General features: G+C 44.6%; 1 protein-coding gene across 1 annotated transcript; it reads left to right on the forward strand.

Annotated features, from left to right (window-relative positions):
- Nucleotides 1-8,925: 8,925 nt before the first annotated feature.
- PNMT (phenylethanolamine N-methyltransferase) lies at nucleotides 8,926-14,236 on the forward strand. Its single transcript, XM_030221331.1, has 3 exons — nucleotides 8,926-9,115; nucleotides 10,986-11,193; nucleotides 13,572-14,236. The coding sequence occupies exons 1-3, from the start codon at nucleotides 8,962-8,964 to the stop codon at nucleotides 14,005-14,007; spliced, it is 798 nt and encodes a 265-aa protein (XP_030077191.1). The 5' UTR covers nucleotides 8,926-8,961; the 3' UTR covers nucleotides 14,008-14,236.
- Nucleotides 14,237-15,371: the final 1,135 nt, after the last annotated feature.

Genomic DNA, 15,371 nt, shown 5'->3' on the forward strand with positions numbered 1-15,371 from the left:
ACTTGAAGTAAAGGGAAAAAGGACAGGGCAAAGGGAAGCAGCAGGCAGGAAGATGTGCTCAGATTTCTTACTGGTTGGACTACTTGGTTTACTTCTGTAAGGTTTCCCTCTCATGAAAGATCAATGCACTGGTACCAGTGGTGTTCCTTGGTCGGCTGCCATCTGGGGTGGACCGCCACTGCACACCCCCCCCCCCCCAGGTGCAGCATGACACCCCCTGGTTGCAACATCATCCCCCCCCCCCCAGCACATCACCTCCAAACCTCCCCCCACAGGTGCATTCTTCTTACCTGCTGGAGTGCTGGGAGCAGCCGCACAGCTGTCGACTCTGCTGGTTCCCTGCTCCCTCTGCCCCTGAACAGGAAGTAACAGCAAAGGGAGCAGGGAACCGGCGGAGCCGACAGCCGCATGGCTGCTCCCTGCACCCCCCCCCCCCCTGCAGCATGCACCCGGGGTGGACCGCCCCCACTGCCCCGCCCCCGGTACGCTGCTGACTGGTACTGAAGCTCTGATGAGTGAGAAATAGGGATCAAAAAGTGTGAGAGTGAGAAAGCTTCAAATGAGTGTGACACACTCCTAATGAGTGAGACTTGACATCTCTGCTACTGGTTGTTTGCAAAACTTAAAACTTATTTGTCCTGCTCACTGTTTCCAACTGTTTGTTTGTTTGTTTATTTGTTACATTTGTATCCCACATTTTCCCACCTATTTGCAGGCTCAATGTGGCTTACATAGTCCCGTAGAGGCGATTGCCAATACTGGTATGAACAAATACAGGGTGAGGTTATGGTAGAGTAAAGTTCATGTGTGACAGACACATTGGGGAATCATAAGGAGGAAGAGTTATGTCCAGACAAGCTTTGGTTTTGTTGAGTTGCTGGGTTAAGGCATTTAGGTTGGATCGTTAGGGTATGCCTTTTTGAAGAGGTTAGTTTTTAGTAGTTTCCGGAGATTTAGGTGGTCATATGTTGTTTTCACGGCGCTTGGTAGTGCATTCCATAATTGTGTGCTTATATAGGAGAAGCTGGATGCATAGGTTGATTTGTATTTGAGTCCTTTGCAGCTTGGGTGATGGAGATTTAGGTATGTTCGTGTTGATCTTGATGTGTTTCTGGTTGGTAGGTCTATGAGGTCTCTCATGTATCCCGGGGCTTCTCCGTAGATGATTTTATGAACCAGGGTGCAGATTTTGAATGCAATACGTTTTTTGATTGGGAGCCAATGTAGTTTTTCTCGTAGGAGTTTTGCACTTTTGAATCTCGTTTTTCCAAAGATGAGCCTGGCTGCTGTGTTTTGAGCAGTTTGGAGTTTATGATTTGTTCTTTACATCCCGCAATATACTTTACTGTTTACTAGTCCCAGTTACTGATCCAGAACAACGTTTTGTATTTGGTCTGTAGTTGAATATTTAGGAACTACATGACTCCTGAGTTTTATGGAATCTCCGACCCCGATACTCAAAACTCCAGTGCTGTTCTGAATAGTGCCGTAAAAATACTGCTGGAACAGCGCAGAATGCCATAATGAGATGCAAATATAGGCGCGCTTGTAGCACTAAGCATTAGGGAGTCCAGCGGGAGGATTGTGCTTGGCACCTGCATAGAACAGTTCAATGGTAAGTTCGGCCCCTGTGCACACGCACCTGGTAAAACCTGAATGCGAAACACACATTGGCGTCTGTTTTCTGCGGTCTAAATATGTGTTTTTATTTTTTAGCTTGGACGCTTATATTTAGATGAAGGAACCAGATGCCAATGTGTGTTTTCACTTTGGGTGTTTTACATTTCTTTTAGCACGGACGTTTTAAATTTAGACGCATGGAACAGACGCCGAGTGCTTTTGCTTGGGTCTGCTGTTTCTCATGACCAGTGCTTAAGGGACAGGTTTCCTTCTGCTTCCAAAAGCAATCAGCAGATTTTGCAGAATCAGGAGAGAAGCATGAGAACCATGAGAAATCCTCTCTTCCAACACCCTAACGCCTGCTCTGACCTGGCGTTATTTTTTGCAGCGGTAAAACAGTTTTGTTTCGGGCGCTGTTTTCCTAGCATTGGGGAGGAATACAAAATGACCTTATTAACATGAGCTTGACTACATTAGCATGCTATTTGCATTGTTCATCTGCGTGCTTGTTCGTTCCCGTGCTCTGGGCATCTGAACATTCTGCACAGGTAAATGCAGGTGCTAGTATGGAGCTTACGGCCTCTAGCGCCTGTGTTTACTTTTGAGCATCGGGGCTTCTGTATTTCTAGAAGCCACTAGGGAACAGGTTGTGGGGTGGGTCATTTGCCCAGTTGGCGGGTGGTTCCCAGCGTAGACGCACCTTTGCAGATGTGAGTCTTGGGGATAGCTTTAAGGTGTTTTACTTGAGGGTGTGACATGGGGTTTATTTGCAGTGAGGTGGCCAGTGCAAGCCACAGGCTCTGCAGTAGATTCTAAGGTGTAAGGCCTTCTCAAGCATTGACCTGATGGGACAGTCACTGTATGCTCGGTTGTCCACAAGAATCTGACATTGCCTCTCCTCTTTTCTGTGTGTGCTGCAGGGACTCTTTAATTCACCAGACAGCACTCACTGGATTTACTGCTGTAATTTTTCAAACCAGAAGCCCAAGTCTTTCTCACAGTGAGTAGACCCACAATTCCTCAGTAGTCTCCTACTTCCAACACATCACAACTGCTAGCGGACTGGTCACCTGGCTTCTCTCTCCACACATGCCACACTGTGCTCCTAGGGCAGAGCCTTTGAAGGATATAAATAACTCTATATCTTATCTATATCTCCAAATTCTGAGTGAAATTGTGATGTCTCCTCCTGCAGTCATCCTTGAGTTGGCTGCTATCTTTCTATCTCATGTACTCCAGCTGGGTGGTGTATTGATTGTAAGAAAGTTATTTCACAAATGCAGAAGGATTAATGGTGCAGATGAATGTTAACTCAGAAGGTATTTTAAAGTCAGGGCACTTCCTTCTGCTTTCACTAGATGTTACCTTTTTTTCAGGAGTATGAAAAAGTGGCAGAATCCTGTTTTGCTGGAGCCCACCCCACGCCTGAGCTGCTTAGAATAATGAAAAAAAAAAAAACCTTTCACCCCAGCTAACCTGATTGTCTCAGACAGTGCAGTGTACACAGACGGCTTCACACAGCACAGATACTTGTCAGACTGCTCAGTATTTCAGTGCACAACTGTTGCTTGCTTGCTCTCTCTATTTCTCTCCCTGCCTTATGGCCGCTCTGTGCTGTTGGGCTCTTTCAATCCAAATTGGATTGGAAAGTTTACGAGAACCATCAGTTCTAACCAGATTAAGGCAAGATCTGATTGGAGCATAACTCACAGACTGACAGCATCCCATCCATCCCGCCTTCTCCTAAATCCATCTCTCTCATGGAAGGAGGAACGTTCTGGAAACCTAAATGCACCCACACAACACCAGGTATCATTGACCAATGATGCCCAGAGACCTGGGTTCTAGTCCCACCATCATCGCTCACTCTAGAACCTTAATAGGTCATATAAATTCTCATCTGCTTTCTTTTTTTCTTCCTTTTCATCTAGCAATTCACTAACATATAAATTGTGCCCTCATTTCCACCCATGTGGTGGTTGTATTTTTTAGCTTTCTATGCCTGTAAACTGCTCTTAAGTACAGTTTGTATGAAAAGCACTGCAGTGTTTGCATTACCAGCACTGTATGGAATCAGACTAATTATTACTTCTATGCAGACATCTGAAGGAAGAAGGAAAGGTACAAACCTGGCTTTAAAGTACCATGAACCCAGTCACGGTACAGCTTTGGGGGTCCTGAGGGTCAGTGCAAGGGCGGATTATCGGGACAACAGGGCAATGCCCAAAGGCCCACAGCTAATCATTGTGATAGATGGTTATGGGCTCATCACCCTTAGTGCCTGGGGGCCTAGATCACTGTCAGTCCACCCCAGGTCATTGGATGTCTGCATCTAAAGCTCACCTTCAGAAACTCCAGTAAAAAGCAGGACGAGATTCTGGGGCTCATTCCCCATCGCTGAAAGTGGAAGCAAGCACTGTGGAGTCCAAAACCCCACTGTTTTCTACTGCTGCTCCCATCAAAACACAAAGCAAGACATGCATACAGATACACATACATACACATACAGAGATTCACAGAGTGAAAGCAGCAAACAAACAAACATACAAGGATTTGCAGAGGGAAGCTGATATACAGACATACAGATGCAAGCAAAAACACGCACACGCCCAGCATCTGTAGATTTTTCATACTTAATGATATTTCACTGACATAATTTATCATTAGGAGAGGGAGCTGAAAGCATCTGAGGGAGATAAACGTCTACTGGTGTGCACATTAATCCCTGCTATCAACACTGCTGCCCCCCACCCCCACCGTTCTGCTGCCCCATTTGCCAGATATCCAGCCTTGCCTGCTGCTCATGCCACTTCCGAAGTATACCAGGCCCCCAGTCCCAGGGAGGGGGTTATAAATGCATTAGGCTGAGAGTAATAGAATTAAAAGGCCCTGGGTGCACAAGCAGGGTGGGAAGCAAAGCCCATGTTGACTTTGGATTAGAAGCTGGAGATGCTGAGACATGATGTGGAGATATGACAGATATACTGGATAAAGCAAAGCCAACATTGAAGCCTGAGTCTTTTTTTTTTTTTTTTTAGTGGAGAGGAGGGAGAATATTTAGGGGGAGGGCAGATACAAGCTTTATCTGATCAGATTCTCCCATGGTACAGGCGGTGCAGAGCCACTGAACTTAGGGTGGCAGGCCCCATGCCCACTGGAGGTTTGAATCTATGGTTGGGAGTCGGCGGACTACAAGCACTGTACCATTAACAAATAAGAGAAGATTTAGCGTGCAGTATTCGGATAAGTTCATAAGTGATATGCAAGATAACATGATAGTTAATCCTGGAATTCATAAACCATTGATAAGAAACTGTGAAAAGAAATGGGAGTTTTAACATCTTACAAAACTGTATGTAATTATGTTGATTTTTAGTAGATTTTGGGAGAGAGTTCCAACATTTAGTGCCCTGAAAAGTGAAGTCTGCTGAAAGAACTGATTTGTAGGCAACATTTTTACAGTTTGGAAAGCGGAGTCTTAGGTAACCCCTGGTGCCAAGGAAAGCGTTGCGCAATGGGGTCAAGCTATGTAAAATTTGGAAGATGAAAACACAGAGCTTGAAGGTGACCCTAGATTTGATGGGGAGCCAGCGCAACTTAATAAAGGTGAGGCACCTTCCAGGGTGTCTACCCTATGGCTGATTTTGGTATCATCTGCAAAGAGGTAAATGCCTTTCCATTCTCTATTCTTATTGTAGTTTTACATTGTACACCACCTTGGTCTGCCAGTCAGTAAAGGCGGTACAGAACATAAATAAAATTAAAATGAAGCCTTACCAGACAGCCCTTCCGCCAAAAATGTTAAAAAGAACCAGTCCCTGTAGCACACCATTGGAGAACAGACATGTCCCCATAAGAACATAGGAACTGCCATTCCAGGTCAGATCAAAGGTCCAACAAGCCTAGCATCCTGTTTCCAACAATGGCCAATCCAGATTACAAGTGCCCCACAAATTCCAAAGATCCGCTTCTTGCTTATACCTAGGAATAAGCAGTAGCTATCCCAAGTGTGCCTGGCTAATAATGGTTTATGGATTTTCCTCCAGGAACTTATCTCTTTTAAAACCCAGCTGTGCCACCTGCTTCCATCACATCCTCCGGCAACAAATACCACAAATTGTACACTGAGTGTACAAATACCATATTTTTATGCACATGACGCACCCACACATATAACACAAGCAAATTGTGAGTCTATGTGAAAATAAAACTGGTATAACGTGTCCATGCATATAGAGGTCTTTTTACAAAGGCATGTAAGGCCTATGCGTGTGCAGCGTACGTCAAATCAGCATTACCACCTGGCTAGCGTGGGCACCTGGCGATAATTCCGAGCTTGGCATGCACCAGAAACACATGGTAGAAAAGAATTTTCTACCGCAGGGGCGTTCCTGGCAGTAATCAGCAGATGGCACATGCTGGATGGTTATCGTGCAGGTAACATGGGAGCCCTTACTGCTAAGTGAATGGGTGGCATTAAGGGCCGAGGCCATAAATAGATGCACGCTGGTTTTTGTTTTGCCACACGTCCATTTCCCGGCCCAATAAACCCCTTTTTTCCAGATGCGCTGGAGAAATGGTCAAGCGTGCATCCATTACAAGCGCCCACACTATCGCAGGTCACCTTTTCGTGTGCCTTTGTATAAGGGCATCTCAAAGCTTTCTATACCAGTTTATTTTTCTAAGACATGCTAACACATTTTATTTTAAAGGCATTTCTTTTTAGGTTCCTGCAGGCATTATTATTGCATAAAACCTGCAAAAAAAAACTTAAAAACGAAACGAATGTTCTATTCAATGTGGAGATTGCGACATATCCGGAAATTCCTCTCGAGAGACCTCTTCCGTACTCTTACTCATTGGTTAGTCCTCTCCCATATAGATTACTGCAGTGGTATTTATGCTGTTAGTCGAAAATGTCTCCTGACAAAATTGCAGACTGCCCAAAACACAGCTGCTAGACTTATTTTTGGCAAACCATGATATGAACATGCAGAACCTCTTCATTTTAACCTACATTGGCTCCCCATTTCAGCTCGTCTCACCTTCAAAATCTGCACGTTAACTCACAAGATCATCTATGGGGAGGCCCCTGCCTGCATGGAAGACTTGATTGATCTGCCATCCAGAAATGCTTCCTTGACCGCTCGATCGTACCTCAACTTACGCTTTCCAAGCTATAAATCTGTTCGATATAAATTGCTCCTTTCCTCATCCTTCACCTATGTCAGTCCTAAGTTTTGGAACAGTCTACCAAAGTCCTTAAAGGAGATATACGATCATCAAATTTTCAAAAAATCCTTAAAAACATTCTTGTTTGAGAAGGCATATTCCCACTACATCACTCAGCCCACACCTTCTTCCTCTTGACTGAACCTGTTTCAAACAGTTATTTCCCTTCTTGATATGTAACTTTTGTAATTTTGTAAGCCGCATTGTGCCCGCTTTTGTGGGAAAATACGGGGTATAAAGGTACTAAAATAAATAAATAAAAGGAAAAGCCTTATAAACAAACGTGCTAATTTTGCAATTAACATGTCTTAGTAAAAATATACCGGTATTATATCCTGCATATGGGGCTTTTTTACAAACCGCATTAGCCACTCCCACGTGGCAAATGAGAGAAAGCCCATAGGAATTGAATGGGCTTCCTCTCATTTGTCACACCAAGAATCACACCACCCCCTAGTATCTACAGGATGGCGCAGTTTGTAAAAACGCATATAATGCATGCTATATGTATGAAAATACGGTACTTCCTCAGGTCAGTTTTAAAGGCGTGGTTACCATGTTATCACTTCTGCCTCCTAGGCCCTGATTTGGCAGTATGGTGTCCCTACATGGTTGGAAGAACCAACTGGGCCCCAAGCAACAAAGGATTATGAAGCCCAATACACTGAAGGTTGCTTCCAACTCCGTCTTTCGTCTGATCAGTGATGGGAAAAGAGGGAGCAGAAAAGCACGAGTGGGGAAGGGATGAGACGGAAGACTGGTCGGGGAAGAGGAAGAAGCAAATAAATCTGGAATGATGTGGCCATGTCACATGAAACCCTCTCTTCCTGCAGCACCCATAAAACTGGCTCTTCTACGTTACTCATAATTCTAGACTTATTTCTACAGGTTGTCCCTCTTCCTGTGCACTCAAAGCACATTTCTCAAATGTGGCCACAACGCCTGGCTTCAGTAATGTGTATTTTAGGAAGAGTCAACAAGAGCTATTAGTCACAATCTGAAGCCACCAAAATTCCTGTCTTCCTATGCCTCTTGACACTGGCTGTCCCACTATTTTGCAGCATTTATACAATGTTCTGCCCAGTGTAAACAGAAGGATATCATCATGCATCCCTTCTCTGTAGTCAGGGCTGGTCTTAGCAATTGCGGGGCCCTGTGCAGACCAGTTCAGTGCCCCACCTGCCTGCGCCAACCCAATCCCCTGCCCGCTCCCCCCTGCACCCGCCACCATAAGCCATAATTGATCAGTTTAAAAGGAGGTTTAGAACTCTGGGAACCCCACCTCACCCCATACCTTGATATGCATACATTCTGCTGCATCTCGCCCTTGTAGAAGCAGGAATTTACATCAAAAGGGGGCGGGATACAGCAGCGAGGTGGCTCTGGGCTCGGCAGCTAACAGGATATGAAAATCGCTGCCGCTGCCTGATGCTCTCTACTGAAATGTGGATGCACATTAAGGTACGGAGCAGGGAGGTGTGCCAGGGATACGGGGCTCCTAGGAGCATGAGACCCTGTGCGACCGCCACTGTGGCCCCTGCCTAAGACCGGCCCTGTCTGTAGTGTACAGCCAGGTTGTCAGTCTTCTCTTCCATGGTGGCATCTCAAAGTTCACAGGCCGCACTTTCAGCTAGATTCCCTGCTCAGGAGTGGCTCTGCATCTTTTCTTCTGATGAGATGTGGCAGGTAGAGAGCAGATGTATGTGCGGCCATTACTACATTTCCTTTTAAACACTTTCTGATAACTGAGGAGTTGTAGTTAAAGCCTTTTCTGAGCATGGCTAAAGGTCACCACCAATCCCCTTCCTTCTTTGAAAAAGCTATGTTCCAATTACTCAAAAACTTCTGCAAAACCAGTGGAAGGGGAGGTAGTGTGTAAGCGTGTGTTTCGAGGGCGGAGGGCAGAGAAATGGCATTAATTTGCCTACTCCCTGCAGGTAGTTGGACGTTCTATCTGATTTTCCGGAGTTAAGTGGAGGGGCCAGCCACAGAAGCACTAACTGAATTGAACAATTAGTGAAGAGAAATGCCCAGAGCATGATAAGCAGCCTTTATATAGCGGGGCAGGAGCACTGTGCCCTGCAAGACTGCACACAGCTCCCTCCCAACATGAGTAGTATAGCTGCAGTGGGGGAGAACTACCAGAAATTTAACCCTCGAGCCTACCTACAGAATAATTATATGCCTCCGCGGGCAGACTTTAGCTCTGATGACTTTGTGGTGCCTTGGAAGCTACGTTGTTTGGCGGAGGCTTTTGGGACAGGTGAGTGGTGTATATGTCAGGCTGCAGACTTGTGAGGGTGAGTGTGGGGCAAGTACAGTGTGTGTAAAGGTGCTGTTATAGGGTAACAGCGTGCATGTATCAGAATGTATAGATGTGCATTATAAAGGGATTTGGATTAATTTCATGCCCACCTCTGTAGTTTGAGGTGTTACATTGAGGTATAGTAGGTATTGCTTTGTTCCCTAAGGTTTGCACTCAAAGTTTGTATCTGAGGTGGTGGGGGTTGTATCTTACCCAAAATCATAAGGATCAGCAGTGGGATATGAACCCTGGCTTCCCTGGTTCTCACCCTACTACTCTAACTATTCTGGGAACAGAGTGTGTATGGGGAGGGGGGAAATGGTGGGGGGGGGGGGGAGGAAGAGAGGAGGATGCAGGTATATATACATCAGGATGTGTCAGCCTTCATGGTACCTCCCAGGGCAATTCAAATCGGTTAGTTTTGTGCATACTATGACAGGAATGAACCTCGCTCCTAAGCCAGGGTATCATTATGAGTCTGTGTGTGGTGGTATGTCAGGGTGCAAGTACATGGCTGAATCTCACAGCGCCATTACATAGAGAGAGAGAGCCAGGATGCAGGTACATGGGTAGGGTGTGTGTAGATGTGTTTGTTTTAATCAGTCTCTTGTGCTAGACTGCTATCCAAACGCATTCCTGGCCAACAGATCTATGGTGTGCTCTGTGCTGCCACAGTACCTTGAGTAAGAGAGATGAGCACTTCCCAAACCATGTTTGGCACTTCATGCCAGTTCTGTTTTCAGGGATACCAAAATGTGCAATGTGACCAAATGTAAGTAAATCTATCATTAATATTTACTGGATAATCTAAAAAAAAAAAAAAAAACAGATTTGTTGAGGGGCTCAAGGCCCAAAAGCATTCTTAAAATGTTAACCTGAAACAGAAAGGGAAGCCCCCCATTAGGAGACAAAAGGACACATTCAGAAAGGTGACTGCATGATCCCGGCCTGAGCAGGTCTCAGTACCTAATGTAATGACTGCAGGAAGGTTTCCTGTTCTCTTCATCCCACCCAATTCATTTACCTATAGGGTAACATAGTAGATGATGGCAGATAAAGAGCTGTACGGTCCATCTAGTCTGCCCAACAAGATAAACAGGGGAACCTGAGGATAGCTAAAAATTGGACTGCACCAAAAAGGCCTGAAAATAGACTTGTTAGGGTTGCCAACTAGATCCAGATTCAGTCAACAGGGTTGATCCAGTCCTGGCCTTACCCACTTGCATGCAGGGACTTGTGGTTCTGATTTCCCCATTGGATTTCCTAAGAAAAACCAGGTTTCAGCTATCTCGAAAAGTTCTGAAATAAAGAGTCAAACTATGAGGCTGAATGGGGGTGGGAGGAGAACTCATGAATAACAGAAGGAAATATTTCTATACACACACAAAAATAAATGCATGAAACAGTATCCCAGTGAGGGTGATGAATGCAAAAAGTGTAACAGAATTTCAAAAAGCTGGGATGTGCAAGGGAGTAAGAGAGAGAAATCCTGGGATATATCCAGAGAATACTTAGTTACAAGGGGTAAACCTGGGATAAACAGGGAGGCTTGTCAGCTGTAGGGGAGCGAGAGGTAAAGCCCAAGATAAGCACAGAGGATCCTTAGATGGTCCAAAATGATGAGTAAAGCCTGGGATATACCCAGAGGATGCTTGAGAGGGGTAAAGCCTGGAATAAGCAGAGGATTGTAAGCTGTGAGGCATAAAGCCTGGAATCCTCAGATGTGGGGGAGCAATAAACCCCAAAGCATCCTGAGTAATTCAGTGTCCATCAAGGGCAGACTGAATGGGCCTGGAGGTCTTATCTGTCTGTTTCTGTGTTTTGCCAGGTGAGATTCATGGTCACACTGTAATAGACATTGGCTCTGGACCCACCATCTATCAGATTTTGAGCAGCCCTGACCACTTTGAGGAGATCATAATGACAGATTTCCTGGAAGTGAACCGGGAGGTGCTGAGGAGGTGGCTGCAGGCTGAGCCCGGTAGCTTTGACTGGAGCCCATACATCAAACATGCCTGCATCCTAGAGGGCAAAGGGTGAGTAGAACTGGTAGAAAATAGGTATTTTGGCATTACAATTTCCTTCTCTGAATAGTCTGAATGTTTATTGTGCCTTATTATACTGAGAAAATCAGTACAGTACAGTCTTGATTATCCAACCTTTGCTAATCCAGCATAGCCGACATCCCTCCCCCACCCCCCCCCCCCCCCCCCCCCCTTGACATCATTACATTGTTTGCAGGGTCTGTTCTTGTTTTCCGGCTCCACGCACTGCAAGGAAGCCATGTTTGATCTGAGACTGTGCTTCCAAAGGAACCATGCTTTGCAGTTGCTGGTACTCCTTCATACTTCCCTCATCGCCGTGAAATTTGGAGTGTGGAGAGTTTCCACTTTCAGTTCTGCTGTCTTGATGTCTGCTTCATACAGTACTGTTATTGACTGGAGAAGACAAAGCAGTGAGCTTGAGAAATGGGGCTCCCATCATGCTCTGCTCAGTTCTGTATTTATGTTCTCATTGCCTGATGTAGAAGAAAACTCAAGTGAGGCTGAACATACTACATAGCATATGCTTCCCTGTATTTGTGTTCATAATTGCTGTTTTGTACAGTACTGTACTGTATTGTGAAACACCAACCAATAAGAGAGGCGATGATCTGCACACCAATGTGATACCAAGCAAAAAGCAGACCAAGGCTATAGGAGTGCTGGGGAAACTTATTGATACAAATACCGACGTGGCCACGTTTCACCCTACGGCCGCATCCAGGGATAGAAACTGATAAACAGATAAAATATTCAATTAGTTAAAATGATAAAATCATATATATTTAATTGGGTATTGTTCTTATTGTTTCTCATTTTATAATTGTTTTAATTTGGAGATATTTCTAGTTAGGTTTTTTATTCAATGTTATTGATGCTTTTATTGTAAATCAATTAATATATTTTAATTGTTTTAACTTGCTTACATTTTTTAATTTGGCTAATTTTTATTAATGTTTGCTGATTTTATCATTTTAACTAATTGTATATTTTATGTTTATCAATTTCTAACCCCTGACACAGTCGTAGGGCAAAATGTGCTCACATTGGTATTTGTATCAATAAATTGGCCCAGCACTCTTAGATCCTTCCTCTGGTTTTTGCTTGCTGTAAAATACATAGCTCTGTATTTGTGCTCAAATAGCCTGCTGTCCAAGCAGTACAATCATGCCCTATACAATTTTCTTTTTTTTTGTTGCTGGTCGTGTTAAACAATACTGTATTTTAAATAGCTACCCAATGCCTGTTCTTTATATATAAAGTATGTTTTCTGTACATTTTTTTTAAAGGGATTACCATTGTTTTCTGTATTATCCGACTTTTCACTTATCCAAAAAAAGGCTCAGTCCCGTTTACGTTGGATAAATCGAGACTGTACTGTATTATCTGAAAAAGCTATGTCACACACACAGGAGAATGTGTCCCATCCAGCACGATCCAAACTCCCACCCAAGTCCACACGCACATTGCTTCATGCCACCCCAAGGATTATTGCAGGAGCTGGCATCAGAATAGCATTATGTCTGGTGGAAAAAAAAAACCCAAGCTGAGCTTTCCCACAGAACTGAAATTGTAATGATTTTTACTTTCAGCTCATGAAACTGGCAAGTCACATACTTTAAGGCGCTGAAGCTTCTTGCTAGCCCTTTCTTTCACCCTTCATAGAAACGGCTAGGCAGCCCTGGCAATGTCACTGCACTATCTGCTTTTTTTGATGATCTGAGCCAGCAACTGGGGGGACAGTGTATAAACGGTTTTACGATTCCTCCCACTAAATTGTCTGGGCCTGATATTCACCTGGCAGTGAGCAGCATTTTGCTGATTGCGGCAGCGTTATCCCCAGAAATTCAATGCTGGACCGTGTCTGGGCTCTGGCACTGAATTTCCAGGTATATTGGGGTGGCAAAACATAGCCAGTTAAGTACGATATTCAGCAAGTAACCAGATATTGTGAACTGCATAAAGTCAATCCCATTTATGTAGTTATTCTAGCTGGTTAAGGGCTGAATATTAACACTTAACTGACCAAGTACTAACTCCACTCCTGGAATGCCCACAACATAACCAGTTTCAGCTTGGCGCTAACCAGACATTTTCAGTGGCGCTATCTGGTTAAGTGCTGCTGAATATGCCCGTTAGCCCCAGAGAAGTGATTTAAACAGCCAGGAGCCTTTTCTGGAAGTTTAAATCATTTTAAATATCAGGCCTTCTGTTTTTTGAAGCATGATCTCCCAACTATCCCCCCCCCCCAACCCAATGGTTCAGATTGGCATCTCCTTCTGAGACCAAGCATGTTTCTCTCCTCCTTCGCACAGGAGATACAACACATGGGACATATCCCACCACTCATTCCTGTCTGGCTTTCTCCTCAGTGAACACTGGAAGGATAAGGAGAGGAAGTTGAGGGACAAGGTGAAGCATGTCCTCCCAATAGACATCCACCAGCTGAAGCCACTAGGCTCTGCCCTGACAGAACCTGCTGATGCTCTGGTATCCACCTTCTGCCTCGAGGCTGCCAGCCCCAACTATGAGAGCTTCCAGAAAGCACTGGAGAACGTCACCACCCTATTGAAGCCTGGGGGCCACTTCCTGATGATCGGAGCCTTGGAAGAGTCCTTCTACCTTGCTGGAGAAGCCAAACTCTTGGTGGTGCCGGTGACAGAAGAGGATGTGAAAGAAGCATTCACTAGGTGTGGCTACAAAATTTGTGATTTCCGCACTTATGTCATGCCTTCCAGTCTGAAGATCGGTGTGGATGATGTGAGAGGTATATTTTTTGTGCATGCACAGAAGAAAACGCAAGCATGAGCACAGTCAACATCACACCATACTAGACTAGGCAATCACTGTAGCCCAGTCCCCACTGGAACAGCCCAGCCATTGACATAACTGCTAACCTGTCTAGAGCTAATATTAGTCTGCAGACTGAAACACAACTTTGCTCTCTCACTGCCTTGATGTTTTCCTCTTTGCTCAGAACCATTCCCAATTCATTTCTGTTTGAAATAAAATTAAAGGGTATTTCACCCTGCAGTCTGTGTTTCTAAATCAAGGTGATTGGCAGGAATGGGGGAAGGGGATATGGATTAAGCGCTTTTAAAAACTACAGTGCTCTCTTGCAAGAATGTCACATCATAAGCTTGCTTAGTCTTTTCAAAAATACTAGGGGCACGCACTAAGTAGTAAATATAAAACAAATAAGAGAAAATATTTCTTCACACGTGTAATTAAATTCTGGAATTTGATGCCAGAGAATGTGGTAAAAGCAGTTAGCTTAGCGGGGTTTAAAAAAAAAGGTTTGTATAACTTCCAAAAAGAAAAGTCCACAAGCTATTATTAAGATAGACTTGGGGAAAATCCACCGCATAAAATAAGCAACATAAAATGTATTGTAGTGTTTTGGGATCTTGCCAAAGACTTGTGACCTGGATTGTCCACTGTTGGAAACAGGATGCTGGGCTTGATGGACCTTTGGTCTGTCCTAGTATGGCAACGCTTATGTGCTTAAACAGTCCAGAAAATGCATACCAGACATCAGTGAGCAACCTGTTCCTTCCCAACTACTACAGCAGAAAGTACATAAGTAATGCCACACTGGGAAAAGACCAAGGGTCCATCGAGCCCAGCATCCTGTCCACGACAGCGGCCAATCCAGGCCAAGGACACCTGGCAAGCTTCCCAAATGTACAAACATTCTATACATGTTATTCCCGGAACTGTGGATTTTTCCAGGAATAACAGTGAATAAAAGTGAAAATGGGCAGACACCACTGCACATGAGAGAGTCAATATTCAAAGCGATATAACCAGCCAGAAATGGCTCCTGGACAATTAAAATCACTTGCTCAGGGCTAACCAGTCATTTTCAGTGGCACTTAACTGGTTAACACCTAAAGCAAACCGGCGATGTTGGGGGCATTCCAGGGGTGGAGTCAGCACTTAACCCGCCAATCTCACCCCATATGAAGGACCGCATCAAAGTTAGTCCTATCTTTATGTGGTGCCCCAGAGCGGGTTTAGTGCTGAATATCGCACTTACTGGCTATAGTTCAGCCAGCTCCTGAAACTCAGAAATTGATGTGGCCCAAAACTGAACTTCCAAGCAAAACGCTGAGCGCCGCCAGCTGAAAATCGACCCCTTGAGGTTTAAGTCTGAATTTAAATATATAGTA

Source organism: Microcaecilia unicolor, chromosome 12, assembly GCF_901765095.1.
Source record: "Microcaecilia unicolor chromosome 12, aMicUni1.1, whole genome shotgun sequence".
NCBI lineage: Eukaryota > Metazoa > Chordata > Amphibia > Gymnophiona > Siphonopidae > Microcaecilia > Microcaecilia unicolor.